Genomic DNA, 27,488 nt, shown 5'->3' with positions numbered 1-27,488 from the left:
AGGAGCAATGGCTCGCCCAGCACAGGGAGGAAATGACATCAGCTTGCAGGTTAAGCTAAGTCTCCTTTGCCAAGCTCTGGGGAAAACACTCAGCTTGCAAAATATAAAGCAGAACAGGGCCTGGTGCATGGCAGGGGGAGGAACACAACAAAGAAGTCACAGTAGGTGGAGGGTGGCAGGGCAAGATGGGTCGCAAGTACCTTCCGGCCCCTTCACCCCAATAACCCCCCTATCTGCCTCCCCCAACCCCCCGCTGATGCACTTGAACTTGAATTAGACAGGATTAAAGGCTTATCAGCACTGGAAACCTTGCCCCGACTCCCGAGCTGAGCCCCAGACCTTCTGTCTGGCGCCTGAGAAGGACGAGGGTGGAAGGCAGCCGTGCAGAGCGGGGCTGGGGCCTCGCACACCACAGCGGGAGCCTCTGTGTGGAAGCCAGGCCGCCGCCGGCATCTCCACGATGACACGATGGAGCCTGCTCTTGTGCACGCTGCTCTGCGGCCTGGCTGGCCCCTCGCACCTCTTCCAGCCCAGCCTGGTGCTGGACATGGCCAAGGTCCTCTTGGATAACTACTGCTTCCCGGAGAACCTGATGGGGATGCAGGCGGCCATTGAGCAGGCCATGAAGAGTCAGGAGATCCTGAGCATCTCAGACCCCGAGACGCTGGCCCAGGTGCTCACGGTTGGGGTGCAGAGCTCCTTGAACGACCCGCGCCTGGTCATCTCCTACGAGCCCAGCACCCTGGAGGTGCCCCGGCAGGCCCCAGCACCCAGCAACCTTACCCAGGAGGAGCTGCTGGCTTGGCTGCAGAAGAGTATCCAACATGAGATCCTGGAACACAATGTGGGCTACCTGCGGGTGGATGACCTCCCGGGCCAGGAGGTGCTGAGCAAGCTGGGCGGGTTCCTGGTGGCCCATGTCTGGGGGCAACTCATGGGCACCTCCGCCCTGGTGCTGGATCTGCGGCACTGCACGGGGGGCCACGTCTCTGGCATCCCCTACGTCATCTCCTACCTGCACCCGGGGAACACTGTCGTGCACGTGGACACCATCTATGACCGTCCTTCCAACACAACCACGGAGCTCTGGACCCTGCCCCAGGTGCTGGGGGAGAGGTACAGCGCTGACAAGGATGTGGTGGTCCTCACCAGCGGCCGCACGGGGGGTGTGGCTGAGGACATCGCCTACATCCTCAAGCAGATGCGCAGGGCCATCCTGGTGGGTGAGCAGACCGTTGGGGGCGCCCTGGACCTGCAGAAGCTAAGGATAGGCCAGTCTGACTTCTTCCTCACCGTCCCCGTGTCCAGATCCCTGGGGCCCCTGGGCGGGGGCAGCCAGACGTGGGAGGGCAGCGGCGTGCTGCCCTGCGTGAGGACACCAGCCGAGCAAGCCCTGGAGAAGGCGCTGGCCATCCTCACCCTGCGCCGCGCCCTGCCGGGGCTGGTCCGCCGCCTACAGGAAGCCCTGCAGGAATACTACACGCTGGTGGACCGTGTGCCCGCCCTGCTGCATCACCTGGCCACCATGGACTTCTCCACGGTGGTTTCTGAAGAAGACCTGGTCTCCAAGCTCAATGCCGGGCTGCAGTCCGTGTCTGAGGACCCCAGGCTCCTGGTGCGTGCCATGGGGCCCAGAGAAACTGCTTCTGGGCTCGAGGCGGCAGTTGAGGACCCTCCAGAGGCAGCCCCCACGATACCTCAGGACGAGGCTGCCTGGCAGGTGCTGGTGGACTCCGTGTTCCAGGTGGCGGTGCTGCCGGGCAACGTGGGTTACCTGCGCTTTGACAGGTTTGCTGAGGCCTCTGTACTGGAGGCCCTGGGCCCGCAGGTGCTGCGGCAGGTGTGGGAGCCCCTGCAGGACACGGAGCACCTCATCATGGACCTGCGCTACAACCCCGGGGGGCCCTCCTCCGGCTTGCCCCTGTTGCTCTCCTACTTCCAGGGCCCCGAGGACAGCCCCGTGCGCCTCTTCACCACCTACGACCGCCGCACCAACATCACGCAGGAGCACCTGAGCCACACGACGCTGCTGGGCCCCCGCTACGGCAACCAGCGCGGGGTGTACCTGCTCACCAGCCACCGCACCGCCACTGCCGCCGAGGAGTTCGCCTTCCTCATGCAGTCCCTGGGCTGGGCCACGCTGGTGGGCGAGATCACGGCCGGCAGCCTGCTGCACACCTGCACGGTGCCGCTGCTCGGAACCCCGGAGGGCGGCCTGGTGCTCACCGTGCCCGTGCTCACCTTCATCGACAACCACGGCGAGGGCTGGCTGGGCGGCGGCGTGGTGCCCGACGCCATCGTGCTGGCCGAGGAGGCCCTGGACAGGGCCCAGGAGGTGCTGGAGTTCCACCGCAGTCTGGGTGCCCTGGTGGAGGGCACGGGGCACCTGCTGGAGGCCCACTACGCACGGCCCGAGGTGGTAGGGCAGGCCAGCGCGCTGCTGCGGGCCAAGCTGGCCCAGGGGGCCTACCGCACGGCCGTGGACCTGGAGTCGCTGGCCTCGCAGCTCACGGCCGACCTGCAGGAGGTGTCCGGGGACCACCGCCTGCTGGTGTTCCACAGCCCGGGTGAGCTGGTGGCCGAGGAGGTGCCCCCACCGCCCCCTGCTGTCCCCTCCCTGGAGGAGCTCTCCTACCTCATCGAGGCCTTGTTCAAGACAGACGTGCTGCCCGGCCGGCTGGGCTACCTGCGCTTTGACGCCATGGCCGAGCTGGAGACGGTGAAGGCCATCGGGCCGCAGCTGGTGCAGCTGGTGTGGCAGGGGCTGGTGGACACGGCTGCGCTGGTGGTGGACCTGCGCTACAACCCGGGCAGCTACTCTTCGGCGGTGCCACTGCTCTGCTCCTACTTCTTCGCTGCCGAGCCCCGCCAGCACCTCTACTCCATCTTCGACCGGGCCTCCTCCCGGCTCACGGAGGTGTGGACTCTGCCCCAGGTGGCCGGCCAGCGCTATAGCCCCCACAAGGACCTCTACATCCTGACGAGCCACACCAGCGGCTCGGCGGCCGAGGCCTTTGCTCATACCATGCAGGACCTGCAGCGGGCCACAGTCATCGGGGAGCCCACGGCTGGAGGGGCACTTGCTGTGGGCATCTACCAGGTGGGCAGCAGCTCCTTATATGCCTCCATGCCCACCCAGACGGCCCTGAGCGCCACCACCGGCGAGGCCTGGGACATGGCAGGCGTGGAGCCTGACGTCACGGTACCCATGAGCGAGGCCCTCTCCACGGCCCAGGACATCGTGGCCCTGCGTGCCAAGGTGCCCACGGTGCTGCAGACGGCCGGGAAGCTGGTGGCTGATAACTACGCCTCCCCAGAGCTGGGGGCCCAAGTGGCCGCCAAGCTGAGCGGCCTGCAGAGCCGCTACTCGAGGGTGACCTCAGAAGTGGCCCTGGCCGAGATGCTGGGGGCCGACCTGCAGCTGCTGTCGGGGGACCCACACCTGAAGACGGCCCACATCCCTGAGGATGCCAAGGATCGCATTCCGGGAATCGTGCCCATGCAGGTGAGAGCCAAAGGAGACCTGGCCAGGCCCAGAAGTGGGTTGACAAGTTGTCTGCATGTGCAGGGTGTCCAGGATTGTTCCCATGTTAAGTTTTTCTCTGCTGCTTCTTCCCCCTCCCCATCTTATCTTCCCATGTGCTCTCTGCACCTGTGGGGCCCCTGAACACCCCTGTAGAACATTCGGACTTACAAGAGTCCAGTGTGAGACCCCACCTGCACCCCGGGGTGGAAGGAGGAGTTTCCATGTTGGCAGGTGCATGGCAGGTGTTGGGGGAAGAGTCCAGTATGAGGGCCCCGAGCTGTGCTTTCCTCCTTTGGGAGTGAAAGGCTTGTGTTCTGCAGAGTTCTCTGGGGCTGCTGGGACAATAAAGCAAGGCTAAGCATGACTGTGGACTGCGGGAATTTGGAGCCCAGCTACATGGCTACGTGACTTAATCCCTCTGGGCTCCAGTTTGCTCACGCAAAAGATGAGGCCCATGGGGTCTCCCACACTGCCAGCAAAGAGCTCAGACCGGGCCCAGCCCCCTGGTGAAGGTGGCTCCGGTCCGCCTGCCTGCCCCGGTAAAATGGACAGGAAGCTGAGCTCAGGGATACTGAGACGTGTCAGTCAGGCAGGTGGGGGGTGGGGAGGGGGAGGAGCCAGGAAGGGGGCTCCTCCTGGGCCTCCTTTCACCCTGGACAGCAGGACACGGAGTGGGCAGGCATGGGCATCTTCTGCAGAGATGCCAGTATGGGTTAGCTGTGCATGGGCCCACATCTCCCACACCCCCGGCACATCCCTGCCACCCTTGGAAATGCAATAGTGGGAGCCCATCCCCCTGCCCTTAGCACTTCTCTCTACCCTGGGGACGTCCCTGAGGACCCCTTTCCCACCTCTGCCATCTGCCACCCTGCCGACGCCGCTGAGCAGAGCCTGCCGCTCTTCCAGATCCCCTCACCGGAAGTCTTCGAGGACCTGATCAAGTTCTCCTTCCACACCAACGTGCTGGAGGACAACATCGGCTACCTGCGCTTTGACATGTTCGGGGACTGCGAGCTGCTCACCCAGGTCTCCGAGCTGCTGATAGAGCACATCTGGCAAAAGATCGTGCACACTGACGCCATGATCATGGACATGAGGTCAGTGAGCCCAGCCGGGTCGCAGCCAGGGACGTGGCAGAGGAGCCGGGAGGGACCCGGCCGCCTGCGTAGGGCGCCTGCTGGCCCAGGTGTGCTGATTTAGTTGGCCAGCAAGGTCCCAGCACTGGCAGGCTTTGTAAGTTCCTCTGAGGATGTCAATGTGCACCCCAAGTGGGCAGTGACCCTAAATCTGCTGGGTCCCAGGATTCAGTGGAGAGGAGGCAGGGGCAAAGGGAACATGAAAAATGCTGAGTCCTGGGCCCCAGCGCAGCCTGAGCCAGTAAATGGCTCCAGGGAGAAGACCTGGTAATCTGTATATTTTTAAAATTTTATTTATGTATTTGAGGGGGGAGAGAGAGAGAGAGAGCGAGCGAGCGAGCAAGGAGCGTCCAGTCCAGCCCAGTATGTGGTTCTTAGGCGATCACCGGTCCTCCTCCACAGCCCCCACTTTGTGGGTGCCTGGAACTTGAGCTTGAGGCCCCTGTGCCCCCACCCCCATCATTTTCTTCCTCAAGCACCCCCTTGGATGTTAGAACCACCCTCCCACTAAGTCTCCTGATCCACTCAGCCATCCACGCTTATTCTTTCTGTTGGAGAGGCAGAGAGACAGACAGAGAGAGAGAGCTCCCGGCTGCTGGTTCACTTGCCAGCAGTCAGGATTGGGCCGAGGCCAAAGCCAGGACCTGGGGACTCAACCCAGGTCTCCCACGTGGGTGGCAGGTGTGGGGAGCAGCTCGGACTAGACTGTTACTGGAATTAAGACTTATTCTATGCAGCTGCTCTCCCACAATATGGCGCTGGGAGAGAAGAAAACAGCTTCTACACAGCTGCCTCCAGTTCAACCAATAAACTGTAGGACTTGCTCCTGATTGGAGGAGAGCAGCGTACTCGGCGTGTGGGCAGCCGAGTTGGGATTGGCAGAGGAGGACTATAAAGGAGGAGAGAGACGGCATGCACCAGGAACATCTAGGGGGAACATCTAAGGGGAACACCTGTGCAGCCCCCGAGAGAGTCGGCCGGCGGAGTGCCGCTCCCCTGCGGAAGTGGGGAATGTGGCCAGGGGGAACTGCCCTCCCACGGAGGTGGAAGGGATAGTAGCCAACCCGGGAAGAACCAGCAGCAAACCCGGGGAGGGCCGAGCAGACAGAAAGAACAGCGCAGGGTCCTGTGTCGTTCCTCCACGAAGAGGGGGAACGACATAATGGTGCCGTGACTCGGATATGAAGCCTAGGCAGGGCTTAGTGTCGTTCCTCCACGAAGAGGGGGAGCGACAGGCAGGAACTCAACCACTTGAGCCATCACTGCTGCCTCCCAGGGTCTGCCTGGGCCAGAAGCTGGGGCCAGGAGCTGGAGGCGGGTGTCAAAGACAGACACTCCAACCGGGGACAGGCATCCTCCCTGTGTCTTAACTGCTAGGCCAAATGCTCGCCCTGTCTACTTTTTTTTTAATGTTATAAAGAAACTTTTTTTTTTTTTTTTTTTTTTCTCATGGTTCTGGAGGTTCACAATCCAAGGTCAGGCAGAATTTTGCTGATTGCGTTCTTGCTGGTAGGGCATCTCCTGGTGACAGACCGGGAGTGAGTCTCTCTGTATCAATCAGTCAAGCAAGCAGGCATCTCTCTGCCTAGCCATCCACCCATCCATCTGCCATCGATCACAATCCTTATAAAGCCACCTGGATTCAACCAGGGGGGCTCTGTTAATAACTGATCCAGTACAGTCACTCCCCAGAGACCCTACACTTCATGCCTTAACTGGATTAAGTCTTCTACCCTCTTATTACCACTAACACAAGACTTGGGGGACCCACTGAATGCGTTTGGGGGCTAAGTACTATTCCAGCTAGGGGAGACTCTCCGAGCCTGTGGAAGAAAGGCAGCCCTGCTCACACACACATTGTCCACACCCAATGTGTGCTGCAGGTGCACTTGGCTTAAAGACCCCTCCAGCCAGGCCGCCCCAGGCCATCAACAGCAAGTGGCTCCCAATGCACCACCAGCTTTGAGTGGGGAGGCAGGGGACCCTTGAGGCCACACAGTGGGGCTGATCCAAGCCCTGAGACCACCGACACGCCTCAGTGCCACGCGGGGGCACGTGAGCCTTGATGCCTGGCAGATTTTATGAGAATATCACAGGGCTTCCCAAATCACGGGCAGTGTGGCTGCAGGGAAGCTGTCCATGGTCAAAACTGCGGGACACTTATCCCCAAGTTCCCAACTGCAGGGCTTGTCAGAGCCTTTACAGCCGTGACATGTGACCACAGAGGGCAGCTATGGGATTCAGGGCTTTCGGCGCGTGCTTGCCTACAAGATCTCTTATTCTCAAGAGATTAATGCTCTGAGTGACACGGACACACAGAATTCTGAAGGGTGAGACAGGGCCACTAGCTGAGGCTTCCTGGGACAAAGACCCCAGCCTCCCTGAGGGGAGCACCCAGGGCCCACCCGTGAGCCCAGCCCAGCTATAGGCTTGCTGCCTGGCCCCCAGGTTCAACATCGGTGGCCCCACCTCCTCCATCTCCGCCGTGTGCTCCTACTTCTTTGATGAGGGCCCACCAATTCTACTGGACAAGATCTACAGCCGGCCCAATGACTCCATCAGCGAACTTTGGACCCACACCAGGCTCGCAGGTACGTGGAGCAGACTGCCCCTCCCTGTCCTTGTTCTAGAAGTTTTTAGATGATCATGGAAAGACAACTGGGGTTGCAGTCACAGTAGCTGTACTACAAAGCTCCTGGCACAGCCCATGCACTTATTTGGTGCAGGGGCTCATGAATCATTGCAAAACCCATTTCCTAGAAGAGGAAAGTGGGCATAGACGAGGTTGGGTACCTTGTTCACGGTCACTCAGCTGAAACATGGCTGGGGGTCACCACAACCTTAGCCTGCCGTCCCAAAGCAGAACGAGGAGACTGCTGTCTGTCACTGAACCCAGGGCTCACCACACCCTCCTCTCACCGGCATCCCCTGCACTTGCCTGGACAAAGTAGAAGGTGCGGATGACCTGCCATGTGGCAGCTGAAGGAACAGAGTCAGACCTGAGCCCCCCTCACCCCCTGGGTCTCCCTCCATCTCCCTTCGTCCAGCACGCAAAACCCAGGCACCTGTGTGCCCACCGGCAGGAGGGGACCTGCAGAGACCCCGACATTGCTGCCTTATTCCAACAAGTATGTTCGAAGATAGTGCAAAGCATAAGTAAAAGAGCCAGGAAGAAGCTAGACTCCAATTCACATTCAAGACCAGGATGTTGAAAACAGGAGTGGCTTCTCTGAGGTGTCCAGGGTGAAAGGAGAGCACTGGGTATTCTAAGGACAGGCAAGCCGTTCCCATGGTTGGTGGGATACGAACGCACCTGCAGTGGTCCTCAGGCTTCCAAAGGCTTGTGGGCACCCAGCACATCCCCATTTTTCAAATGCTACAACTGAGGCTAGGAGAGGGTCTGCAGCTTGCACGTGTGCACAAGGATGCAGAACTCATGCGCCCAGGAGCCCTGACCTGACTCGGGGTCCCCGGGCTGGGGGTGGGGGCCTTCTGTCTTCCAGGTGAACGCTACGGCTCCAAGAAACCTGTGGCTATTCTGACCAGCAGCCTGACGGCCGGTGCCGCAGAGGAGTTCACCTACATCATGAAGAGGCTTGGCAGGGCCCTGGTGGTCGGGGAGGTGACCAGCGGGGGCTGCCAGCCGCCACAGACCTACCATGTGGACGACACCCACCTCTACATCACCATCCCCACGGCGCGCTCCGTGGGGGCGGCAGACGGCAGCTCCTGGGAAGGGGTGGGCGTGACGCCCCACGTGGCTGTCCCTGCAGACACGGCTCTCACAAGAGCCAAGGAGATGCTTCAGCACAGCCTGCTGAGGGTGAGGCGCAGCCCCGGCCTGTAGAGCCGTCAGGAGGGCTTCCGAGTGCACAGCCCACCCCCCCAGGGCGGGCAGCCCCTTTGGGCCATGGTCCTGCCTGGGCCCCAGGGGCCTGCCAAGCGGTGGAGGCCTCTTGGGCTCATCTACGCGACCCCCTGACCACTGCACACATCCTCCCTAGAGACAGGGGGCTGGGTCCCCCCAAGAGTAATTGCGCCACTGTAGTGAAGTGGAGGAGGTGACCTCCAGATGTCCGCCCCCTGGCGGTCACACCATCATCCTACATCTCCATCCCGTAGACTTACGCCCTGAAGAGGCAATGCACACGGGCGTCACTAGAGGGAGTTAGGTCTTTAACAAGGCAAAAGAAAAAGAGACAGGTGGAATTCATTTTCCAGTATTTCTAATAGTGTAGCGGCTCTTTGGCTTGCAGTTGTGTTAGGTGCTGGTAAACCCACTGCACAGTGGGACTGCACTACCTCGAGCCTCATCAAGTAGCCTGAGCAACCGATCGCAGAGCTGAGAAGTCAAACCATTGTAAGGAGAGGCTCTTCCCTGCCACTCACCTCCCCCACCGTGTCCATAGTCCTGAGCACGCAGGCCACACACAATTGTGATAATTGCATCTGCCTGTGGACAAAGGCTTTGCCGCACGTGGGTTCTTTGTGTTCACATCCCAGCTCCATGTTCCAGGTGCTCAGTGGGCACCTGTAGGATCAGGCGCAGCTGAGAGAGCGGGGCCCACTCTCCTGACACTCTGTCCCAGGTAGAGCGTGTCTCCCGTGAGCTTCCCACCACTGCCCCCCACCCTGCTCTGCAACCCTCAGGGGCAGGCACTGCCACACTCCAGCTCTGCCTGACACTGGCAGGGTGGCTGGTGCAGGTGTCAGGTATACAGTGAATGCGTGAGAATGTGGGCATGCCCAGGAAGCAGGGCCCCCACGTGCAGCTCTCACACGCTTGGCCTGAGTGTGTCCAGGGAGGGACCCCTGGCTGGTGCCCTGGGAGCCATCCAACTGCCCTCTGCCAGAGTGAAGAGTGACCAGGGCCTCAAAACCAAGAAACCTCCAGGGCTTGCCCAAGATCCTGGTAGGGGTGAAGCTGGGAACAGGGAAGAAAGCCCTAGCCCCCAAACAGTGCTCAGGAAGCCCAGGGCTCTGGGATGGGTGGGAGAGGATAAGGTGCCCGGGTCCTCTGGCCTTGGCTTCTAGTGAGCTCAGGTTGCACCTGCGGGGACCCACGTGGGCCACACCCATACAGCTTCCCCAAGAGGACTTCTCCTAGGGCGCTGGGTTCTAGCCTGACTTCTGTGGATCCCTCGCACACTCCAGAGAGCTGTGACATCTGGGAAACCACTGAACCGCCCACCCCTGTGAAGAGGTGACGGGGACTCCTGAACAAAGCCTGTCTAAACCTGGTCTGATCAAGGCAGGGAATTTCACCACAGTCCCTTGCTCTTGTGCTACATCCAAATAGGATGATTGACAGGCGAGCTCAGCTTTTCTTCATTAGATCTGCTAGCTTCCACTCAAACGTGGGACTGCCCCACAATCTCTCGCCTCCCTCCTCTCTCTCTCTCTCTCTCTCTCTCTCTCTCTCTCTCTCTCTCTCATCTATGTGGCTATCTGAAGATCACCTAAATTTTAACATTGATTTCTTCTAAGTGGTAGAATGTGGAGTGCTGTTTTAACCTTTATTTGTTATAGTTTGCTTTTTTCCTCTAACCCTCATAACAAGCATAAATCATTATTTTCAAATGCAAGTCATTATTCCAAAAAATAAAATCAGTAAACTGAATTAATTAATCGAGCCACTAGCCATAACTCAGAAGCTTGCCAGTGGTCATCTCATATTGTTTTTTTCCCCCTGGGGGTTTTCTTTTCCCATCGTGTGCATTGCCTGGACTGGCATTCATAGGCAGCTGGTTGGCTTAAGGTGTGGCCCTGGGTGCTGTGGGCCAGCAGATGGCAGATTCTGGTCAGTAGGGGGCGTGGTGGAGCAGCCCTCACACTGGGTGCTGGATGTGATTCTCTCCCAAGCTTTAGGCTTGGATGTGCTCATCTTTCATCGCTGTAACAGAATACCTGCAGCTTTACAAAGGAATGACTCATTTAGCCAACAGTTCTGGACCCTCAACGGCCCAACAGCCCAGCGTCAACTCTGGTGAGCACCCCTGTTGGCGGTGTCACCCCACAGCAGGAGGCCACGCCGACAGCAATGGGAGAATGCAATCATGTCACAGGACAGGCAGCCAGAGAGCCCGGCTTCTCACCCTGCCCCCAACCCCGCCGCCACCAGGGCCCGCTGCTCTGACCTAAGGACCACCTGGGGGAGCATGCCTCACCTGGATGACAAACTCAGCCCCCCTCAGGAGGGGTCAGCTCAGTCCCCCACTCAAGACCACACACGCACCCCAGTGGGCATCTGTCCCCCATCAGGACACCCTGCGATTGCACCCTGTTTGCACACTCATGGAGAGGGAACCATGGGGAGCCCCTGTCCTGACATCAGCCAGCGTGGGCGGGAGGACCTGCCCAGCCACTTCCCAGCCACACCCTCCTGGGCGGTTGGTTTCACTCTTTAGGCCTCCATTTCATCACCTGTTAAGGGGACAGACGATGACACATGTCAGGCTGTGCAGATTGCGTGAGTTAGTCCAGGGCCCAGCCCACAGGAGCTGTCATCAAAACCCAATCTCCCAGCAGCCCAGGCAGTGGAGGCTGAAGCTTAACCCGCAGCAAGCACCCAGGGACAGCACCCAGCAGGGGCGGCCGCAGCCCCCTCAGGAGGTGTTTCCCAGGTGTGACTCTGGCTGAGGTCTCGGCTGAGTGGCCGCCCCCTTTTCCCTGCCCGCTGTCCAGCCAGGTGCCTCTACCTGCTTGGAGACAGGAGATAGAAAGAAAGTACCAGGGAACCAAAATCCCACCGGGCCTCTCCTGTGGTTGGCAGACTCCACTGGCCAGCAGCTGCCTGGAGCCTCTGCTCAGACAGGCCCGGGGCCCCTCAGCCTCTCTATGCCCCATCTGAGGCCTCAGAGGGACCCAGCTGGCTCTGCCCCTGGCTCACCGTCTTGTACACAGCTCTACCCACTTCCAGGCACACAGACTCCCTCCTCTCTCTCCCCCTGCCCCACGCCCCTGGGCTCCCATCATCTTCAAGACCCGAGATGGGGTAACACTGCTTTGCCCTGGGGCCAGCCTGCCATCCCCTCTCTCTCGGCTTGGGGTCCCAGCCTGGGTCTCTATGGCCCCCTGCCCAGCTCTGGCTCTGACCTCTGGCTGGGTGGGGGTGGGGCTCTCCAGAAGTCACTGCTATGTGACACTGATACCTGTGGGAGGTTGTGTTTATCTGTCCGTCTTGCAGACCTGCTGGGGGAGTAGTCCACCCAGGACCACGCAGGTGGGCTGGAGTTGGGGGGCTAGAGGGTCCAAAGGGGCCAAGCTGGGCCCTATGGGGACAACCCACGTAACAAATGGCCACAAAAGCCCTGGAGGGGATGCAAAGTGGCCAAGTCCCCAAAGGGGACAAGACAGGGCTTCCGTGTTGCTCTGTAGCAAAGCTCAGACCACAATGCTTGACCATTAGGAGCCAAACCTTGCGGGGAAGGTGCATGCTGGGCCATACCTCCTGCATCTCTGCCCCTCCCTGGGGCACAGCGAGGTGGACACAGAGCAAGGGGACCTCAGAGCAGGCCCTGGGAGCAGACACAGGCAGCAGAGCAAGGCGTGGGCACGGGTCACACAAGAGAGCTTTCTCTCCCTGGCCAGGAGCGGATCACACAGGTACAGGCTAGTCCAGGGCAGTGTTCTGGGTGCTGGGAGCAAACCACACATCTCTGCCAGGCAGGAAAAGGTGTCCTTGCTAGAGACATGGCCCACCCCCACCACCCCCACCCCCACGGTCAGAGGGGCCAGGAAGACAGCAGCCACATGCTACATCCAGAAAGGGATTTGAGGGAACACCGGGCTCGGCTCCCATCCCACTCACTCCCGTCTCCCTGTGTGCCCGCGCGTGTCTCACGTGGACACCCGTGGACAGCCACTTCACCTTGGCAAGGGCTTTGGCTGGTGCACAGCTGGGATGCAATGCATGGGTGGCCTCAGAAAGAAAAGGGAGGTAGCCCATACTACCCCAGGTGCCCACCAGGGGGAACCCGCCTCCCGCTTGCTGCGCAATTTAGCGGCTGCCCGGACCAAGGTCCTCCTCTGCTTTGCTGACCCTGTGGGCAGCGCTGAAAATAGCTTCCTAATCCTTGGCTTAGGACAGCAAGGGGGTCAGCCGCCAGGGGCTGCCCGCCTCCTGCCCCAGGGGCACACAAAGTGGACCGGGAAGGAAAAGTTAAATTCAAAGACCTCTGCCCCTCCCCCAGCCTCAACTGTGACCCTCCAGCCCCCATCCTAAACTGGCTTCGGAAAATTCCTGTCTCTTAGGAGGTGTCACAAAGCGAGGCACACGAAGAAGACCTTGGCTTTTACATATTTATGCTATGAGGTTCATAAGGCATATGCTACGTGCGCTTAGACCTAGCACAGGAAATAACCGGAAAACGTGCAAATGAAAAAGTGGACGTGGCCTGCAAGGCAGCCTGCTGCCTCCAGGTGGCGCCATAGCTTTCCAAGGCAAAGAAAAAGAGGGGTGGGCGTTGCTGACTCCCCAGCCCCAAGAGCGATCCCAGGAGAAGAGGGGGTGTGAGTGAGGTCACACAGCCCAGGTCCAGCATCCAGAATGTTCAGCAGGTGGGAGCGCACAGGCAGGGGCTCCAGCTGGGGTCCTGCCTATCACCACCATCGCTTTGGCTGCCTATCAGTGCTTACAAAGCATCTGAGTCTGGTGATGATGACGTTCACATCCAGTCCTGGTCTCCTTTGGGTCCCGTGTTCAGTCTGGCCCTCAGGAGCCTTCACCCAGGACACAGAGCTCCAGGTGCCAAGACCCAGCTGCCACGCTGCTGCCCCAAGCCCAGGTGAGGCCATCCACCATCACCCATCTATTTATACCACCATAGAATGAGCACCCAGCAAGAAGCTGAAATCTAGGATCCCAGCCCTGAGCTGGCTTTGCTTCTCCTCCAGATTAAAAAAAAAAATACACAGAGGGGTCAGCGCTGTGGCGTAGTGGGCTCTGCCTGCAGTGCCAGCATCCCATGTGGGCACTGGTTCTAGTCCTGGCTGCTCCTCCTCCAATCCAGCTCTCTGCTGTGGCCTGAGGGAGCAGTAGAAGATGGCCCAAGTCCTTGGGCCTCTGCACTCACGTGGGAGACCTGGAAGAAGCTCCTGGCTCCTGGCTTCGGATCAGCCCAGCTCCAGCCATTGCAGCCATCTGGGGAGTGAACCAGCAGATGGAAGACCTTTCTCTCTCCTTCTGTCTATGACTCTGCCTCTCAAACAAATAAATAAAATATTTTTTAAAAAAATCACAGAGAGAAAACCTGATCTTGGTTAAATTGGAAAACTAAAATGACCTGAATTCAGAATGTCTTTCTTTAGCCCCATTTGTGCCCTTGAAGGATTTTTACACTTCTTAATGGCATGGCTGCCACTGGGAGGCACTGTGTTGAGGTATAGCTCACCATTTCCCAAGCTACCAGTGGGGTTTTCTCCCACTTCTATTCTGAGAAGTTGGCCAAGTCTTTGCCAACCCAGTTACTTCTTTGCCACAGGCCTGACAAGAGACAGAAGCCAGAGGCAATGCCGGGCGATACAGCCTGACAAATGAGAGGAGTTTGCTAATGACGGGGTGTGTATCCCCCAGAACCGCAGGGCCAGGGCGCCGAGCCAGTTACACCGGAGGGGAAGAATTTCAGGGATGTGATGATTCTCACCCCAGAACTGAAGAGCAGACGCGTGCTGGCAGCATCCCCTGCCACCCCTTAACATGTATACGGGAAGTGGCTGCCCTGTCCATTCTGAATGCTGTCAGAAAATGCCATCAGCTGGGTAGCTTACAAACAACATGGATTTATTGTTCACAGCTCAAAAGGCTGAGACATCCAAGTCCAAGGTGCCAGCAGATAAGGTCCTGGTGAGGAACCTCCCTCTGGATCACGGTGGCTCCTCCTCATTGTTCCTAATGCTCTGTGCCATATTTTATAATGACAGGCATGCCCACCTCCACAAGGTCTTGGGGGCTGAGACTGTAGCATCTGAATTTGTGGGGCCATAAAGAGGCTGCAGCAGTGGCGTAGGGAGCCTGGACAAGGTCACGATTAAGGTGGTTGCTCTTCCATAGACATAGGAGAGCTGGAAGGAAAAGGGATGCTGAGAACCCAGCCTCAGTATGCCAAGGAATGGCCTCGAGCCCCAAGTCCCCAGCCCCCCAAATCAACTCCATCTTTAAAAAAAGCAGAGTTGTGGGAGAGATTGTGTTGCTACTCTGCTTGTGAATTATGTAGCTGATCCCATGTGTTTATCATGGTAGAATTGTTCTATATGTAAGCAATGCAAGCTATGGCGTGGTCCACCTGAGGTTGCCTGGGGAGCACAGGTGAGCTCCGTCATCAAGGGTTCTAACCGTGACCTCACCACCACTACTCTGCAGTGCTGAGCACATCGGCTCGTGCCTACAAAAGGCCACTGCTATAAAGCAAGGCAGTAAACCAAAAAGCCCAAGTCCCTTTCAATTCTAAGTGTCTGTTGTGTCCACATACACTGTCCCCTTTGAAAGAGAATTCACAGGAACCACGGACAGTGAGATAAGAACCGTGTGTATGATGTTGGATGGATGTCAAAACCGAATGCAGACTGGAGGTGTGGCAGGTGCAAGACCAGCACCCGGCATTTCATTCATTTATTCACTCATTCAACAAATGTCTGCAGTGCTGCCCACACTAGGGATACAGCAGTGAACAAAACAGCAAACACCCCTCCTGGGGCGTCCCTTCCAGCGATAGGAGACACAGAGAACACGACCAAGCAGTGAGACAGCAAACAAGACAATCAGCGTGCGAAAGAGAAGAAGGGAGCTGGGTGCTCACACGTGTACATGCTGAAACTCGAGACAGGCAATCTGTACCAGGTGCCAAGTCTTGAACCACCCAGGATGCCACGGGACCAGGCTGGTGGAGCAGAAGCAGAGCAGGGGGGCCAGCCTGGGGGCTCGGAGTCAGGTCACATTCCTGAAGCCCTGTTGCTAAGCAGTGGTCCAGAAAGTCATCTCCTTTGAACCCAGCTTTATAAATCCACCTCCTGAGCTGCTCCGGGGCTGGAGAAGTGACTCAGGCAGCAATGTGGCGTGCGATGTGCCCATGCATTTGGTCTGTCCCCTGTGCTCTTGGCATCCCCACGGGAGAGGCTCGCCCTGAACAGCCCACCTCGCTCTGATGTAAAAGACCCACCTGGAGCCACGCCAGCCAAGCCCAGCTCCCCTTGCCAGCCAACCCACGGACGCCTGCACCTGTGTGAGATCCCACTAGCTGGGGGACCAGGGCAGTAGACGGCCAGGGACCCACACACACCTCAGGGGCTCGGAGGGGCCAGGTCTCCCGGTGGCCTTCCTGGGGATCCTGGCCACGCCCTTAAGACTCAGGCACTGCCATCTCCCTTTCACAGTTGAGGAAACGGGGGCCAGCAGGTAAAGCAGCTTGTCCAGGTTTCTCTGCCTCTGGAGCCCATGCCGTGGGCACAAGGCGCTTCCACGGGGAGCACCCGACGGAGCCAGGAGCCAGCAGCAGCCCCACTCCTTGCCGCTCAGTCCCAGCACCCTGAAGTAGGAAAAGGGCATCACTTTCTCACGACTGTGTCTCCTGCAAGACTGTCCCTCCAGCTGGGCTGCTCAGCCACAGGCGCCAAGGACACCTGAGACAGCCACCTCCAAGGCAGGCCGGGGGGTGGGGGTGTGTGGCTGGATGCAGGCCCCTGCGACTTGTGGCAAGGCCACCTGCTAGCTGTGAGACGTCATGTGCCTGGAGAGGTGGTGGCGCTCCCGGAAGTGCTCCTGGCAGAAGGGGCAGGTGAGCGCGTCTTCCCGGCGCTTCTTGGCGGGCGCCCTCTTGTGGTGGGAGCGCATGTGCACCACCAGGTCGGCCGTGAGCCGGAAGGCGACACTGCACCTGGCGCACCTGTTTTGAGCGGACAGGCCCAGGGAACTGAGCGTGGGTGGCAGGAGCGCCCGCGAGGCGGCCGAGCAGGTGGCAGGGGCTGGGGGCCACAGCGCGGGCGCGCCCCGCAGAGCGCCGCAGAGCGCAGCCCCCTGCGGCCACGTCCCCAAGGCCCACAGCAGCTCGCCCTGGGTGGAGTGGGAGGCCGCCGGCCAGCAGGCCAAGGGCGCGGCGCGTGTGAGGCCAGACAGCTCCTCTGCAGAGCCGCCTGCGGGGAGGGCGTCCACCGGGCGCCTGCTGGGTTTGCTGAAGGCGCTTCTCTGCTCACCCCGGGCTCCGCTGAGCCACGCGGGGCGAGCTGTGCTGCACCCGGGAGCCCTGGGGACGCCTGGGGTCAGCATCGGGGGCCCCGCAGACGCCTCCCGCGGCTTCTCCCTGCCCAGCCTCCCGGGTGGCTGGCCCTGGTTGGGCCTGTCTGCAGCTGCCCGCATGGCTGGCTCGGCGCTGACCACATCCCCGCCCGCGGCAGCCTGGGGGCCACGATGGTTTGTCTTCTCCAACAGCGCAGATCTGAGGCCGTTGCCCCTGTCTTGCTCTGGCTCGCTCAGCCGCACTCTGCTTTCCCTGGGAGGGCTCAGCGCAGCGGCCTTCCCCGCAGCCAGGCCAATCAGCAAACAGGGCCTGGGCCTGCCGGATCCCGCAGAGGCTCTGGCGCCATCCGTGTGGAGAGCTTTGGGGTTCCCGCCAATCTGGTGCAGGGAGGGGCCATGAGGTCCCAGAGGGCCCTGTGACAGCTGGGCGGGACCCACAGGCCGCAGGGCTCTGCAGAGAGAGGAAGCGGCAGACAGTTAGAAGGCTTGGCTGCTCAGGCCCAGCTCAGCCTGCAGGCTGATGTCAGACAGGGGCCTCTGATGTCGGGGAGGGGGAGGGGAGAAAGGGGGGAGAGGGAGGAGGAAGGCACAAGGGGGGAGAGGGAGATGGAGGGTTGGGGAGGGAGGAAGGGAAGGGGGAGAGGAAGGGAGCGACAGGGAGGGGGAAGGGGAGAGGAAGAGGGTCTTTCATCCTCTGGTTCATTCCCCAAATGCTCACAACAGCCAGGGCTGTGCCAGGCCGAAGTCTGGAGCCAGGAACTCCATCTGGGTCTCTCACATGGGTGGCAGGGGCCCAGGTACTTGTGCCAGCATCTGCTGTCTTCCCAGGCACATTAGCAGGAAGCTGGATTGGAAGCAGAGCAGCCAGAGCTTGAACTTGAACTCGGATATAGGATGCCCATGGTTTAACTTGCGCCCTCAGCCTACCTTTATGGGGCTTCACAATGCATCTCCCGTGATCAGTCTGGTTTCCTAGATGTTTTCTTGACCAGCTAATGGACAAAACATAAAGTGGATGATCCGATCATTAGCCATGACCCAGACTGATGGTTCATATGCACACACACCCAGCTCGAATAGTCACAAATCTTCAAACTCAAACAAGACCCTGGACTCCAGCTCAAACAGGCAGCTTAGGGAACAGGTGATTAGTCTGGTGGCTAAGAAGCCCAGGTGTGCCTCCCAGGACTCCCGCTTCCCACCAATGCAGACCCTGGGAGGCAGTGGGGATGGCTCAAGTAATTGGGTGGTTGCCATCCATGTGGGAGGCCTGGATAGAGTTTTCAGCTCTTGGCTCCAGCCTTGGCCCAGCCCTGCTCAGGCTCTGTCATTCTCACTGCAGGAATTTAAGGAGTAAACTTGCAGAGGAGAGAAAAAGAGAGAGAGAGAGTATGTGTGTGTGTGTGTGTGTGTGTCTCCTCCCCACCCCCATATCTCACATCCCTTAGGTTCTAGCAATCAGAACTTCCCAGCTGCAGACAATGGTGTCTACCCAGGTATGTTGAGCAGAAAGGGATTTATTTGAGGGTGTTACAGTGTTATGTAGCTCATGAACTCTGGAGAAGAGCCAGATACCAGGCTTGGTGCTGTCCACGGCTCACTACAGCCATCAAAAAAATAAACAGTGCCTACCCACGCCCTGGCACTGTCTACTCATAGCAGCACCCATGACAAGGGATGAAATTCTAGAAACTGCCACAGCCACCCCCACAAGACCAGCTGCCCCGCCTGTGTGCCTGCCACAAGACCTCACCTGCCTGCCAGAGACATTGCCTCGCAGGACTCACTACCTAGGTGGCTCAGCCCGCAGGTGTGGCTGCCAGTTTTTGTTTTTTAAACACACGGCCAGCAGTGAGCTGGGGCCAGCTCATAATGGCTTGTGAGAGGTTCAGGAATTTCGTAAGCTACGTGTTCTAACACAGAGGCCCTTAAAAGCTAAAGTAGACACTTTATTGCTCAGCACACTATATTGAAACAAACCCAGGAACTCTCAAACCTCACCTGCTCCATCTCTGTCATCTCTGCTCTGGAACACGGGTCTGACGGGGGCACCGGCCATCACTGTGTCTCTTCCAGACTCACACCCAGTGAGGTCTCCAGGGTCTCAGCCACGCCGGGGGAGTCCTTGGCCAATGCTGTAACTCAGGGCTTCATTTCCTGTTTTGGTGATTGTTGGCACTTAAGACAGGGATGAGAGAATGTCAATCATGCAAATTAAACTGGAAACTGTGTGTTCTCCGCAGCTGTTAAAAAGCCAAAGAGCACATTAAAAACAGTAAGTGTGAGCTCCGCTTCCAGTGTTCCAAAATCATTATGTGATTTCGCAAGAGTCATCCTGCACCACTGGCAGACGGGTGATCATCTGACACTCTGTGATCAACTCAAACCCCGCCCGATGTTGGTGTTGCAGCTGTGTGCCCAGAGCTGGTCATTGGAGGCTTACCAGCACGGCACAGCCTGCACCCCAAAGCATCTGGAACACTGGACACTGGGGGGTGCAGCAAGGCTTCCCAAGGGCAGGCCAAGAAGCAAAGAGGGGAGAAGGCAGAGGGAGCGCCAAGTGCATACACACATGCTAGGCAGTGACCATGCCAGGAGATCCGAACCCAGGAGAGTGCTGTCAGGGCTACCACGGCTCAGTTGCACAGCTCTGGGCTCAGCCCTGACCTCCAGAAACACTTCCTGAGCTGTGGGGGTGGGGGAGGGGGGTGTCAGGGGGTCAGGAGGTCAGAGCAGAGAAGCTCCACCTCTCGACTGCTCAGTCACAGGGTGGAGGAAGCACTCATACAGGCCAGCCTCCCTGTCTCACACCCAGGCTGCCTATGGAATCCATGGAAGTCCCGCCCACACGCCCTGGGGACAGGGGCCCAAACCATCTTGGAACTGTCTGACCCCAAGTTCCTCAGGTGCACAGCCTGCTTCCCTACCACAGTGCACACTTTGCCAAAAGGTTCCCAACACTCCAGAGCCGCCAACCGGGGTCTCTCACGGGACCAGCATAGCAGGTGCTGCATCCTGAGAGATGAAGCCCCTTCCTGCCCAGGGTGGGAAAAGCGTGGATTTTCCATTTTTCCCCCTCCTGGACACTGGCTGCAGACTGGGCATTCCACAGAGGCCCCCATCATGTGGAGGTCCAGCCTTGACCTTGTCATCCCAGGGCACTGTGGAATCCTACCTCCACAGAGAGGTGTCGTACAGGGGTTAAGCACAGGGTTAGAACACCTGGACTCTGCCCGGCTCTGTTCTCACCCGTCATGAGGCCGTGGGCCTTAGTTTACTCACATGTAAAATGGATCACCCGAGGGGCTGGTGCTGTGGCACAGTAGGTTAATCCTCTGCCTGCAGCACCGGCATCCCATATGGGTGCTGGTTCCAGTCCTGGGTGCTCCACTTCTAATCCAGCTCTCTGTTTATGGCCTGGGAAAGCAATGACAGGTGCTCCAAGCGCTTGGGCCCCTGCACCCACGTGGGAGACCTAGAAGAAGCTCTTGGCTCCTGGCTTCGGATCAGCCCAGCTCTGGATGTTATGGCCATTCTGGGGATTTGAACCAGCAGATGGAAGACATCTCTCTCTGTGGCTGTGCCTCTTAAATAAATCTTTTTTTTAAAAAATGAGAAAATCGCCAGAATACCACATCATTGGGATACTATAAAGACTAGATGGGTTAATAAGGTGCTAAGCCACCTGGCTTAGAGACAGAGATGGTTAGCACCATATGAATGATGTATAAAGGGACAGAGCCAACATCAGGGCCATCTCCCTTTCCTTGTGAACTCTCAGGGACCTGTGTACCACAGTGTTTAATCAAGGGCCAAGTGACCTGAGCAGCGTTCTCCTTCCTGCTCCATTTCCAGAGGGAAGAACTCCTGGCGAACAACTACATGATTTTGTTTTCCTGAGACGTCGGAAGGGATGCTCCGCCCCACGTCAACAGGTCAAACGCCCCCCACCCCGTTGTTCTAAGCTACAGCTTAGAAACCAGCTCTTATCCATGCCCCATGCTCACTGCCAGGCAACCCCTTGCTGTGTGTGCCTTTATCTCCAGCTCAAACAATCACAGAAAGGACCTCTGTGCTTCCACTCACTCAGTGTCCCTGGTCCCTGGAGAGGCTTCCCATACCCATTTAGAAGATTCCAGAGGATAATTAGCTCCCAGCCTCTCCTGTGGGTAGACTGCAGGCTTTTGGTGTTCCTAAGAAAGGGGATGCACTTGGGGCTGGTGCAGTGGCATAGCAGGTAAAACTGCCACCTGCAGTGCTAGCTTCCCACATGGGCACTGGTTTGAGTCCCAGCTGCTCCACTTCTGACCCAGCTTTCTGTTATGGAAAGCAGTGGAAGATGGTCCAAGTCCTTGAGCCCCTGCACCTGCATGGGAGACCTAGAAGAAGCTCCTGGCTTCAGATCAGCCCAGCTCAAGCCATTGCAGCCATTTGAGGAGTGAATCATGCATGGAAGACTTCTCTCTCTCGCTCTCTCTCTCTTGCTCTCTCTCTCTCTTCTCTCACTCTCTCGCTCTCTCTCTCTGCCTGTGCCTCTGCCTTTCTAATCACTCCAGCCTCTGGGCATGACATGGGTTGCAGTGGCCCATGTTGGACAATCCCTCTGGACCCGTCTCCTCATCAGTACAGTTTGGGTGGGGATCTTCGCTCAAAGCTTTTTGATTGGGTTAAATTGGGCTTTGAGCATGATAGAGAATAAAACTGGACCCCAGCCAGTGGTCACCACTGCAGGGCAACCTTTGGGGGAAAGTCCAGGGCGGGCACATCAGTCTGTTCCATCTGACCTCCTGGATGCCAAAAACAGTGTCCCCCAGAGAGAGTCACACTTCTTAGACAGGAGAGTAAGTTTTAAAGCATCAGACCTCAATAATTCTTTTTCTTTTAAATTTGTTATCTGTTTTAAAAGGAGTCACCACCTCCTGGATTTCAGGAAAAGAAATCTGCTAGGTAAAGCAGGCCTGATGATGCCGTGGCCATCTGAAAAGCACCCCTTGGGCCTGGCCCCCCTGGAAATCCTGATACAGTGAGGGCAGACAACTTAACCCTTCATTTCAGGAAACAGTCTCCAAATCCAAGGTTCATGCAAATTCATCCAACACCCTCTGAGCTAACCTGAGCAGATCCTTTCATTAAACACCCTGCATTCTTCCTCCAACATAACCTAATTTCTGTCCGTCTCCGTGCTTTATTCATGCCTGTCTGCCTCAAATGAGAAGTGAAACCAGCCAAATTATTGATAAAGATCACCGTAAGCTTCAACATCAGGTTAAATTATTTCTAAGAGCTTTAGCTGGTAGCTAACCCCTCTAAAAGCAATTAAACATCCTTTTAATAACAGTATATGTCTTGTGTGTGTGTTTGAACATACAAATATGAGTGTCTATCATAAAAATATCATTAAAACTGAAATATTGTTTCTCAGACAATGATTAAATTTTCAACAAGAGGAAAGCATGCCTCAATATTGCAACACTTTCTTTATTCCCCAACAGTGAATCAGATTGCTTTGCTAGATTCCCACACGAAGTATGTGCCTTAGACTTTGTTACCATAAAGGATTCTCCCAGGTAATGTAAGCGAAAACATTCATTTCAAACGCCACAATTATTGTTATAAAATGTCAAATGTCTCATAGAACAGTAACTATGCAATGTCAGTACATAAGTGGCATTGACTATTTTATTTTAGAAATTTGCTGCTCCTCGCTTTATTCCACTCTCAAAGACCTCAAGTGCAAAGCTCCGACCCAACATCGTCCCTCCCCCTCCCCCAGAGGGACCCTGCGCCCAGCCTGCCCAGAGGCAGGTGGCAGCAGGAATGTCCCCAAATGTCTGCGCTGGGATTAGCCTCCTGCTGAGCTGTCAGTGCCTATTAGGAACGCGAAATGTCAAGAGCACTACGCCAACAAAGCCGGGTCTCCAAAACCACGTATTTGTTTTCAGAGATTTCCAGCGGGGTCGTTTATGTGTTTTTCCCACCGCGGCCAGTGGACACATTAGGTGTCCAGCTCTTTGGATGCAAACTGCGAGAATGCGTCCGGTGCTTACCCGGGCGGCCCAGCACAGGCCCTGGCTGACACCTGGGAGCCACAGCGTGAAAGGAGTGACAAGCGGATGGACGCGGACTCGCAGCCCAGAAAGTCGACCTAGGAGGGGGGAAAAAACCAAATCGAGGGTAGCTGTATGGGGGGAAAGGGCGGAGGAGGGGAGCGAGGCGGGGGAGGGGCGGCTGGCAGACAGGGGTGGGGGGACAGGCAAAATAGCCAATAAAGGAGAAAGAGCGAGAGGAGGAAAAGTGGTAGAGGAGAGAGACGGGCGAAGGGGGAAAGGGACGCGACTCGTGGAGGGATGGAGGAAGCGAGCAACGCCGGCAAGAGGAGACCTCGGGGTCAGAAGCAGAACTCAAGAATCCTGCCTTGTGGAAGCGCCCGGGCGAGAGCGGGGATTCGCGGCTCCCACGCCCGACCCCCGACAGAAGCGCGCGTCTCACCTGGGTTCTCCAGCAGCGGCGCGGGGCTCCGGCGATCCGCTCTGCGCTGGCCGCGGGAGTCTTCCGCACGCTCGGCCCCGCCTTCCGGGGCTGCTCCCGCCTCTGGGCGGGGATGCGGGGCCCCCACCCCCGAGATCCCCAGGACTTGTGGTCAGGGCCCGCAGGTGAACAGAGGCCGGCGGACGGACCGGGGAGCCTCTGGCGCTGGAAGCCAAAATCCAGGAGCTTGTCAGGTTCCCGCTCGCGCAGCGGTGACGGGGCTCAGACCTGGGGGGCTCAGGTCTGCGCCCCCGCGGCGGGCTTGGCTGGATCCAGGCGCTGGTGCCGCCTGAGACCGCGAAGGCGTCAGCCTGTGGCTTGGGCAGCGACACCCCACCGGTGACAGTGCTGGTGACGGACCCTGGAGTGTGCCCGTGCCAGCAACTTGGACCCCAGCAGCGCCCAGGACTTTCTCCCCCTCTCTGAGGGCGGCCGCACCAGTGGCGTCCTTGCAGCGCCCCACTCCCCTGGCTCCTGGGTGCACAGTGGGGTGCCAGGTCAGAGGACTGGCAGGTGTCTTGAGAATGGACCGCCCTCGCTGAGTGCGATGGGGATAGGGCAGAAAATCGCTCTTCCACTGCTCTGAAATTAAGAACTGCTGAAGGAACAAGCACACGGGGAGAAGATAAGGACCCGGATTCAAAGCACACTATAAGGTTCAGTGAGTCAGTACCACAAAGATGGACATCCCCGGGAGACGGGCCACAGGCAGGAATGGCACTTCACAGCAAGCAGGCAACCAGTCCCATCAGTAACTAGAAAAGGCAAATGAAGATTGCAGGAGCTGTCTAATCAATAAAGGGAAAAAATACGAAACCCAAGACATCGTCACGTGTCAGGAAGGATCAGCAAGAGGTCCTTCAAATGCCTTGGAGAAAGGATGCCAACGCTCACCAACTCAAAGACCACCAATTAACAGTCCATGGTTTTAATCAAAAATTTTTTCCATTTATTTGAAAAGCAAAAAGGCAGAGAGAGCGACTGGGACAGAAAGATCTCCCATCCACTGGCTCACTCTGCAAATGACAGCTACCACCAGGACCTGGCAAGGAGCCCAGAACTCGATCCCAGTCTCCCACATGTGTGGCAGGGACCTAAGGAGCTGAGCCATCATCTACTGCCTCTCCCGTGGTGTGCATTCGCTGGAAGCTGGGGTCACAAGTGGAGCCAGCCAGGAATTAGAACCAAGCATCCAGCTGGGTTGTGTGGCCACCCAAGCAGTGTCCTAAATCCCTGCCCCAGGTCCCTAATTTGAAATATCACAGAAAAGTGGAAAACAGACAACAAAACTAGGAAATCCCCTCAGCCTGGGGCTTTGTATACCTTATCATTTCAGTGCTGTGCATTCTGAAATGTCTATTGCAGACTTACTACAGAAGGATCTTTACTATCTATCCCTCTTGTGCATATATATATATATATATATATATATATAGAAAAAAACATGCTGTGGTGAAAGGCACTGGCCTGCCACAGTGCTGGGGCACCACCCACTCTCCCACTGGCCACTCCCCTCTCAGCTGCACACCAGCTCCGGCTCCCACCTGTGACCCTTGGCAGCCGGGACTGCTAGGAGCAGCAGAGGGCAGGGCAAGTGACACTGGGTGACTTCTGCAGTGATGACATAAAAGGCCTCAGGCTCTCTGCCATGCTCACTGTCCACAGATGCTCACCCATGGAGCTTGGAGCCACCCTGGGACGAGCTCCGCGGAGTGTGCACTGACAGTCCCAGCTCAGCGCTGCTGCTGAGTCTCCCTGGCAGTGCCCCACATGGGAGTGAGGCAGCCTGCAGCCGCCTCCATCCCCAGTCACTGCAGCCCCTCCCCTGTCTTCCCACCAGGTCCCCGCCTGCCCCACACTGTAGAGCCTCTGAGCGGAATCAAGTGTCTCCTGGGCATCCCTGAGAGTGGGGGGTGGGGCTGTCACACAGCAGCAATGGCCTGCCAGCCTGTCCCTCACTCACTCCGTCTCTAGCAGCTCCTGCCACAGGAGCTGGCACCACACCACACCAGCGGCCTCTCTGCTTCCAGCACTCTGGCCTCCCAGCACCTTCCCCTGTGCACCCACAGCGATGTCTTCCTCTGCTTGAGCCCAGCTGCCAGCCAGCTGCCCTCTCACGGTTGGCGAAGGCCTGGCTCCTTCTCGGTGTTCTGAGGGCCACCCGGGAGGGGCTGGGATAGGGACACTGGGCACCTGGTCTCCCACCCCCGCTGAAGACCCTACAGCTCCCACTTGCCATTGCCATGTGCAGGGCCCTGAGCAGAGCCGCAGGTCACAAAGTCACCATGTCAACCCACCGTCAGTCATAACCCCCGGGAGTTCTGCCCGCTGGGTGGGGCAAGGGCCGTGCGGCAGCTAGCAGCATGTGGCCCGGGAGCCAGCAGCTGCCCCTGTTGCTGTGCTCTGAGCAGGTGCCACGAGGAGGACGCAGAGCACATTGGTGCCAGGCAGGGGGGGCCGGGTCCCTGGGGAGCAGGTGGAGGTGGCTGAGACGGCCATAGCAACCCAAGAGTGAGGTCCCAGGAAGAACCAAGAAAATGGGGGGCCACGGTCCCCAGGTGCCTGGCTCCCTACTCCTCTTCCTGCTGCTGCTGGTACTGCCCCTAACACCGTTTGGTGTGGGGAGCCTCCAACGCCCTGACCTTGGCTGGACAGCTCTTCATGCACTTAGCCTTGGCTCCAGAAGACTCCAGGAGCCTGAAGATGGGGCCCTCGCCCGCCAATGGTACAACAGGAAGCAAGCATGCAGTCAGTACTTTGACCTCTACTTCAACCTGGAAAAGTGAGTACCCTCCAAGTCCTGGTCCCAGGAGGTGCTAGCAGAGCAGGGCTGGCTCCCAGGTGCTGCTGTGGGGAAGCCGGCCTGGCTGCTGATCTGACCCCAGGAGCAGGCCTCCATGGCTGAGCTCTGGGGAGGGGTGGCCACTGCTAGAGGAGGAGACTCGCCGCCCGCTCAGTGGAGGGCAGGTTTCTTTGGCTCTGTTGTGCTGTGTGCTCTGTCACCCGGGAGAGGCTCATGCTGCAGGCCGACAGCAGCGCCCTGTCTCGGAGTTTCCTCTGCCTGTTGGCTTCCAGGCTGCTCCCTTAGTCCTGAGCCTCTGCTTTCAGACTGAGCTGGGACTGCCAAGGGTGGCTACTCCAGCCCCTTCCCCACTCCATCCCCAGCCCAGCAGTCAGGTGCAGGTTAGTCCTGGGATGAAACGGGCTCCGAGCGGTTAAGCAACTTGTCTGAGACCCTCAGCAAAAGCCCAGCATGGGTTTCCAGCTCTTGCTTGCTTGGCTCCCCAACCCATACATGGAGATTTGTGGGGGAGGCTTGTGGTTTTAGGAGCATACGGCATATGCTCATATATGATAAAATATCCATAACACAAAGTTGACCATTTCAACCATTTTTGAGTTCAGTGACGTCTGTGACATCGTCACCACCATCCATCCCCAAAATTGCTTCGTCTCCATGGACCCATTACAGCATCAGCTTTCTCCCCTAATCCCTGCTCACTTCTGCTCTGCTGTTGCGTTCCATTCATTTGCCCATTGTAAGTGTCTCACAGAGGTGGAATCAACCAATATTTGTCCTTTTGTGTCTGGTTCATTTCACTTACCATAATACTTTCAAGATCTGTCCCTGTTTTAGCATCTACCAGAATTCACTTCCCCTTAGTGGCTGACTAATATCTCATTGAATACAAACCATATTTTGTTTACTCATTCACCTGTTGGTGGGCACTTGGATTGTTTCTCTTGTTCGCCATCAGGGCTGCTGGGACTGTGAACATGGGTATGTGCGTATCCATGGGAGACCCAACTTCCATTGCTTTAGGGTGTGTGCCTGGGAGTGGAATTACTGGATTCTGGGTTAGTTCTGGAAGAATCACCAAACTGTTCTCCATCATCTCTGTTCCCCACTGCACATTTCTGCCATCATTGTTTCGGGGATTTGACGTCTGCAGTCTTTCAAACACCAATGGCTTCCCACCTTGTTATAAGGAGCGCACTGATGTGCCTGAAGTTACACCGTCCTCCAGTTTCATTTTCACTTCCCTGGTGACTAATGAGGGACAGCAAG

At 57.7% G+C, this 27,488-nt stretch overlaps 3 protein-coding genes across 6 annotated transcripts in view; 2 read left to right on the top strand and 1 right to left on the bottom strand.

Annotated features, from left to right (window-relative positions):
- The first annotated feature begins 316 nt into the window (after window positions 1–316).
- Window positions 317–10,286, top strand: RBP3 (retinol binding protein 3). The gene is made up of 4 exons (XM_070058095.1): window positions 317–3,505; window positions 4,433–4,623; window positions 7,111–7,253; window positions 8,166–10,286. The coding sequence occupies exons 1-4, from the start codon at window positions 461–463 to the stop codon at window positions 8,507–8,509; spliced, it is 3,723 nt and encodes a 1,240-aa protein (XP_069914196.1). The 5' UTR covers window positions 317–460; the 3' UTR covers window positions 8,510–10,286.
- A 4,200-nt stretch (window positions 10,287–14,486) lies between these two features.
- ZNF488 (zinc finger protein 488) lies at window positions 14,487–24,813 on the bottom strand. 2 transcript variants are annotated; one of them, XM_070058094.1, is made up of 6 exons: window positions 23,381–24,813; window positions 22,939–23,036; window positions 18,893–19,134; window positions 17,819–17,883; window positions 17,610–17,735; window positions 14,487–17,342 (listed from the first exon to the last, which is right to left on the bottom strand). In XM_070058094.1, the coding sequence occupies exons 5-6, from the start codon at window positions 17,654–17,656 to the stop codon at window positions 16,364–16,366; spliced, it is 1,026 nt and encodes a 341-aa protein (XP_069914195.1). In that variant the 5' UTR covers window positions 17,657–17,735; window positions 17,819–17,883; window positions 18,893–19,134; window positions 22,939–23,036; window positions 23,381–24,813; the 3' UTR covers window positions 14,487–16,363. The 2 variants fall into 2 exon arrangements, with proteins under 2 accessions (XP_069914195.1, XP_051693525.2); XM_051837565.2 differs by having other exon boundaries at window positions 18,893–19,069.
- A 316-nt stretch (window positions 24,814–25,129) lies between these two features.
- LOC103346213 (anthrax toxin receptor-like) overlaps window positions 25,130–27,488 on the top strand; it is a 31,299-nt gene continuing 28,940 nt past the window's right edge. Inside the window, exon 1 of one of the 3 annotated variants that reach the window (XM_051837564.2) lies at window positions 25,130–26,201. In XM_051837564.2, the coding sequence (XP_051693524.2) occupies window positions 25,957–26,201 (245 nt within the window). In that variant the 5' untranslated portion in view covers window positions 25,130–25,956. The remainder of the gene's footprint in view (window positions 26,202–27,488) is intronic. The other 2 variants (XM_051837563.2, XM_051837561.2) reach the window with 2 other exon arrangements.

The sequence above is a fragment of the Oryctolagus cuniculus genome, chromosome 15 (genome assembly GCF_964237555.1).
Source record: "Oryctolagus cuniculus chromosome 15, mOryCun1.1, whole genome shotgun sequence".
In the NCBI taxonomy this organism is placed as follows: domain Eukaryota; kingdom Metazoa; phylum Chordata; class Mammalia; order Lagomorpha; family Leporidae; genus Oryctolagus; species Oryctolagus cuniculus.
Note: the sequence above shows the minus strand (reverse complement) of the source record. Positions and strands in the feature narration are given on the sequence as shown.

What these genes read in the sequence shown, in the direction of transcription:
- ZNF488 (XM_070058094.1), bottom strand. Translation starts at nt 17,656, where the DNA reads ATGGAGTTCCTGGCTCCAGACTTCGGCCTGGCACAGCCCTGGCTGTT. An exon ending in CTGGCACAGCCCTGGCTGTT is followed by an intron (nt 17,343 to 17,609) that starts GTGAGCATTTGG and finishes CTCTCTCTGCAG; the next exon opens with AGCCCTGCGGCCTGTGGGTC.
- RBP3 (XM_070058095.1), top strand. Translation starts at nt 461, where the DNA reads ATGACACGATGGAGCCTGCTCTTGTGCACGCTGCTCTGCGGCCTGGCT. An exon ending in CGGGAATCGTGCCCATGCAG is followed by an intron (nt 3,506 to 4,432) that starts GTGAGAGCCAAA and finishes CCGCTCTTCCAG; the next exon opens with ATCCCCTCACCGGAAGTCTT. An exon ending in GACCCACACCAGGCTCGCAG is followed by an intron (nt 7,254 to 8,165) that starts GTACGTGGAGCA and finishes TCTGTCTTCCAG; the next exon opens with GTGAACGCTACGGCTCCAAG.